The following is a 6,225-nucleotide window of genomic DNA, read 5'->3' on the forward strand; positions in this document are numbered from 1 at the left end:
CCATCCGGCACCTCTAGAGGCGAGACCACGACGCACAACCTTCGGCGTGCCGATCGGCGCGCAGTACCGGCGAAAAATAAAATGAAAATGAACTTGTAAAACAAACATTTTCTGGTCCTTCGAGCCGGATCGAAGTTGTGTGTTACGGACTAGATAAACAGTTACGGACAAGAGAACAAGTGACAAGAGCAAGAAAATCCAGTAATATAATAGTGACGCGCAAATTGTGCGCGTAACATCGTGTGCAGGACACGTCGTGCAAATCACCCCAGGCAATTGATCACTCGGTGAATACGTGGTCAAGTCAAGCAACCACCGAAGGGTTGATTGAAGCCCTCGAATTCGCGGTGCATTTGTCCGTTACTCCAGAACGCGAAAAGCAGTGAAATGAGTGAACAAATCATCAAACAGACTGAGCTCCTGCGAGTGTTATCGCGTTCAGCCGACAACTTTAAGAAGGTTGGACGCAACAATTACACCGCAGCTAAAGTCCGCTCCAGAATTGCCTCGGTGAAGGAAACGTGGAACCACTGCCTTCACGGACACGCCGTTTTGCTGAGCCTCGTCCCACAAAAGGACAGGGCCCAATTCGAGTACTTCCAGGAAGATCAGCTGAAAAACCACGAGGAAATCTACCAGGCAACGCTGGATCTGATGAACGAATGGCTCGAGGAAATCGAGCCATCCGTGAGTCCGCACCATTCAACTGCGCTTAATCAGTCGATTCCGCGAAACAAAACATCCGCGTTATCACTCCAGCATTTACCGCCGATTAAATTACCGCCGTTCACGGGAGGCTTTCACGAATGGGAAAGTTTCAGAGACAGATTTACCGCGCTTATATTGAAAATAAGGATCTTTCAAATTGTACTCGAATGCATTTTCTCGCATCCAGTTTAGCTGGATCCGCGTTAGATACCATTTCCAGTCTTGCAATTACAGCCGACAATTTTCCGGTCGCGTGGTCCGCTCTTAAAGCTCGATTTGAAAATAAACGTAAACTAATTGACGTTCATGTTGCCGCCCTATATAATTTGCCAGCCATGTCGCGAGAGAGTGCCGTCGAATTACACGCTTTGCGGGATAGGGCCAGTAAATCTGTCGCCGCATTAAAATCGTTGGGTCGATCAGACGCGGAGCTATTGAGTGATATACTGAATTATTTCGTAACTTTAAAACTCGACGCGTCCACCCGTCGCGCATGGAAGTTAAAATGTTGCAGTGACGATAATCCTCCGAATTACGAAGCCTTGAAAGAGTTCATTTCCTCACGCGCACTCGCTCTCGAAGAATTAGATCCCGCGCCTCTGAAAGCGCACCGTCAAGTGCGATCAAACAATGCGACCGCTACCGAGAATTACAAGCGCTGTGTTCTCTGCAAAGAATCCCACGCGTTGTATCAATGCGACCAATTTCTAAAAAAGAACCAGAGCCAACGTCGAGAATATATCAAACAGTTAAATCGTTGTTTTAATTGCCTCGGTACGAAGCATTCTGCTCCGGATTGCCCAAGCAAATTCTCATGTCGGGTGTGTCAGAAGCGGCATCATTCTCTCCTTCACATTGACTCTGGTTCTCCAAGAAATAGCGCAAGCCACGTCTCAAGCGTAAGTCAAGCCGTCAGCGAAGAGTCGACTCCAGAAACGGGCAGCGAAGCGCCGTCCTCTGTTGTCGCGATGTCAGCCGTCTCCGCGAGCGCCGTTCCGTCCCCCGTATTGCTCGCTACCGCGCGCGTGATACTCAAGTCGCCGACGGGGCGCGAACTAGCCGTCAGGGCGCTCCTGGACCAAGGTTCGGAGGTGACATTTGTCACTCACAAAATTACACAGATTTTGAGACTGCCTCGGAGACGAACGTTAACTACGATCTTCGCGATCGGGGGTTCGAGCGTCGGTACGTGTCGCTATGCTACAGACATAAAATTCCATTCTCGCGACCGATTGAGTCCGACGTTCTCGACGGTAGCCTTTATTATGCCATCGCTCACTAAATACAATCCTCCACGGTTGACCGGTATCTCGAACTGGGCACATTTACAAAACTTACAACATGCCGACGACAACCCTACCGGATCCGAGCCAATTGAACTCATCATCGGAGCCGACCTTTACGGCTTTGTGATTTTAAGCGGTGTACGAAAGGGAGCGGCTGATCAGCCGATCGCGCAAAACTCCCACCTCGGGTGGATAATTTCCGGGCCGATGTCCGCACAGACCGCCCCCGCGCAGCATATTCGTGCCTTTCACTGCGCCCTCGAGGACGCACTCAAAAAATTTTGGGAGATAGAGGAAATCCCACCGCGCAGAATTCTTTCGCCAGACGATCAACGAGCGGAGGATCACTTTCAAGCCACTCATTCGCGCGCTCCCGACGGGAGATACATTGTTCGCTTGCCCTTTAAGACAGGGCCTCCTATCGAGATTGGCGAATCGCGCGCAATCGCAGTAAGAAAGCTCGCCGCCTTACAGCGGCGATTAAGCATCAACTCCGAGTTAAAATTAGAGTACGCTGAATTCCTTCGCGAATACGAACAGTTGAATCACATGCAAGCGGTTTCGTCTCCAACGTCCGCGGACGGTCAGATCGCCTACATCCCCCATCACGCGGTCATTCGCGAGACAAGCGTGACCACCAGAGTACGCGTTGTGTTTAACGCATCGAGCCTCACCACCAATAACACCTCCCTTAATTCTCACTTGCTCGCGGGTCCAAAATTGCAAAACGAACTAACGGCCGTGTTATTGCGATGGCGACAGCACAAATACGTGTATACCGCAGACGTCGCGAAAATGTATCGACAAATATGGATCGATTCACGCGACCGCGATTACCAACGAATTTTATGGGTCAACGATTCGGACGAATTGCAGGAGTATTAACTTTTAACCGTAACATACGGAACCACAGCTGCTCCGTTCCTCGCGCTTCGCGTGTTAAAACAACTTATTGGCGACGAAGGCGGTTCGTTCCCACTCGCTGCTCCAATTTTGCAATATGACGTTTACGTCGATGACGTCCTTTTCGGAGCCGAGGATGTTCCTCTGTTGCGTCGCTCGCGTGAACAGGTGTGCGCCCTTTTCGCAAAAGGCGGATTCACCCTTCGCAAGTGGGCGAGTAACCGATCGAGCCTGCTCGCGGACATCTCCGAGGAAGATCACGGCCTCGCTTGTAATCGAGAACTCAAGCTCGACGACAATCTCAACATTCTCGGTATTTCTTGGGCCCCCGCGCTCAATTCGTTTCAATTCCGCGTATCACCGCTCGAAGCTACGCCACGCACGAAGCGTACAATTCTCTCCGCAATCGCAAAACTATTTGACCCACTCGGTTGGGTCACTCCCGTGACGATAACCGCAAAAATATTCATGAAATCATTGTGGCGACTTCAAATTCAATGGGACGACACTGTTCCTGTACTTGCTCTGAATAAATGGGAAAACATTTACCGAAATCTCTCACATTTGAATGGGTTACAAATCGATCGATGGACCGGTCGCGGCGCGGATACGGCAGAATTTCAACTTCACGGATTCGCCGACGCATCAACAGTAGCATACGCTGCCGTCGTCTATTCGCGAGTAGTGTCGATCGCTGGTGAAATTACTGTACGGCTACTTATAGCCAAATCAAAGGTAGCGCCTCTCAAAACTGTCAGCGTCCCGAGACTCGAATTATCCGCAGCCACGCTGCTCACCCGCATCTTGGAGTTTATTCAAGAATCCTTACACATTCCGTCAGTGAAATCCTACTGCTGGACAGATTCGACTGTTGCTCTGGCATGGATTCAATCTCACCCGTCTAAATGGAAAACATTCGTTTCCAATCGAGTCGCGGAGATTCAAACTCGAGCTCAAAACGCGCAATGGCGATACGTGTCGACGCACGAAAACCCCGCGGACTGCGCTTCCCGCGGACTGCTCGGACACGAGTTGCCATCCTTTGGATTGTGGTGGCAAGGACTTTCCTGGTTACACTTAAATCCCGACGACTGGCCCTCTCAAAGTCCAGAACCCATAACGCATGTTAGCGACGAGGCAAAACCAACCACTTCACATTGTGCAAAATTGAACGAAACATGGGAGTTAGCTTCACGTTATTCCAGCTGGACAAAACTCTTACGAGTGACCGCTTATATACAACGATTTGTTAACAATTGCCGCAAACACGATAAGCAGTTCAACATCTATCCAGCGCGCTCGAAAGCTCTCACGTCAATCGAAATCACGCATGCTCAAAGATTCTGGATTCAGCAAATTCAAGCCGATCGTTTCGCACTTGAAATAGCCAAATTAAAACTCGGTCAAGCTCCCGCGGCTAAGAGCGAAATCAGCTCACTAAGTCCGTTCCTCGACAGCGACTCCGTCATTCGCGTCGGCAGGCGGCTACTGCACGCTCCCGTAGCCTATGAGAAAAAACATCCCGCGCTACTGGGCGCGCATCTCGTCGTGGATTTAATCGTTCGATACACGCATTTAAAACACTGTCACGCAGGTCTGCAACTAACGTTAGCTGCGCTACGCCAAGAGTACTGGATACTCCGAGCCCGACAGATAGTTAAACGTATCATTTTTCAGTGCGCTACATGCACCCGGGAGAGAGCTGCGGTACCTGAGCAGTTAATGGGACAGTTGCCGGCCGCACGAGTCTCGGCTCTCCCTCGGGCATTTTCCCATTGCGGCCTTGATTACGCCGGGCCAATCGCCATTCGGACTTCCTCCGGCCGAGGGCACAAGTCACATAAAGGTTACATATCATTATTCGTCTGCCTCGCCTCTCGAGCAATACATCTTGAGTTGGTTACGAGCTACTCCACCTCCTCATTCCTAGACGCGTTTTCGCGATTCTGCGCCCGTCGTGGATTGCCGTCCGTAGTCTATTCCGATAATGGCACTACTTTTACCGGAGCCGACCGGGAGTTGCAACAAGCATATAATCACGCGATAAGAAATCCAGACTTTCTTAACCAAACGGCCGCCGATAAAATCAAATGGGAATTCATCCCCCCTCATGCTCCGCATTTCGGGGGGCTTTGGGAAGCCGGAGTGCGAAGCGTAAAATATCATTTGCGCCGCGTTCTCGGAGCGCACACGCTTACATTCGAAGAGCTGTCGACGTTCTTATGTCGGATAGAAGCTTGCTTAAATTCGCGACCAATCGGTCCTCTGACCGACACAATTGACGATTTCGCCCCCCTCACTCCGGGTCATCTGCTCATCGGTTCCGCGATCACCGTCAATCCCGAGCCGTCTGTTCTTGCAGTCGCAGAAAATCGGTTGTCTCGATGGCAGCTCGTGCGTCAGATCGCGGAGAGATTTTGGCGACTTTGGCAGTCCGACTATATAAATACGTTACAACAGCGAGGAAAGTGGCGAACGGAACGCGAATCAATCAAGGTCGGCACAATGGTACTTTTAAGAAACGCGCTACTACCTCCCTGTAAATGGGAATTGGGTAGAGTAACAAAGATCTTTAAAGGTCCTGACGGTTTGGTTCGCGTCGTGTCTGTGCGAACCGCACAATCTGAATTCAAGCGCCCGATAGTGAAGTTGTGCGTCCTTCCTATCGAAACATGCGACCCAGCATGCGAAGACTCTGAGCTCCGCCGCGACGAGCAAACGAGCGACGTGAAAACTCCGCCAGTACAATAATGTAGCAAACGTCACTCCAAATCATATCGCGCCTCCAGCTCAAGACCAACCACCGAATAAAATCAGCCCTAGCGATAGTTCTAGACGCACATTGAAACATAATTTAATCTTAAGGAAAATTCATCGTTGTTTATAATTTAGTTTAGTTATACGAATGTCCGTACCCATACTCAAGTGGAGTAAAGTTAATGTATAGTAGATTAAGAGTTCATACATGTCACACCACCCCAGGGCGGGCGGAGAAGGTCAAGTAAAATCTCCAATCGCCTTTCAAGATCAATGCTTCTCCAGAATTAAATTGAAACTAAAGTTTCAAGGCGAGCGGGATGTTGCGGATTGCCAGCGGGTGGTTGAACAATTTATCAGTTAAGATAATTTAAACTCCCTAATATTTTCTCCTTCTCGAGGCTTCGAGCTTCGAGAAGGCAAACACGCTATAGGAACCTAAACACGGCAAGCAATCCGCATGATACCTGTAGCTTAGCGATCATGAGAGAGCCACGTGAAACGTTGGCTACATCAATAGAAAAACTAACGCGATCCCGCGAATACTGGCGAGCGAAAATCAGGCGATATG

The 6,225-nt window shown here is 49.9% G+C and overlaps 1 protein-coding gene across 1 annotated transcript; it reads left to right on the forward strand.

The window, feature by feature from the left end:
* Window positions 1-1,043: 1,043 nt before the first annotated feature.
* LOC105571189 lies at window positions 1,044-5,648 on the forward strand. Its single transcript, XM_012028663.1, has 2 exons — window positions 1,044-2,577; window positions 2,908-5,648. Exons 1-2 carry the CDS (start codon window positions 1,044-1,046, stop codon window positions 5,646-5,648), a joined length of 4,275 nt encoding a protein of 1,424 aa, XP_011884053.1.
* Window positions 5,649-6,225: the final 577 nt, after the last annotated feature.

This window comes from Vollenhovia emeryi, unplaced genomic scaffold (assembly GCF_000949405.1).
Source record: "Vollenhovia emeryi isolate VEMERY1.0 unplaced genomic scaffold, V.emery_V1.0 DF941058.1, whole genome shotgun sequence".
Lineage (NCBI taxonomy): Eukaryota > Metazoa > Arthropoda > Insecta > Hymenoptera > Formicidae > Vollenhovia > Vollenhovia emeryi.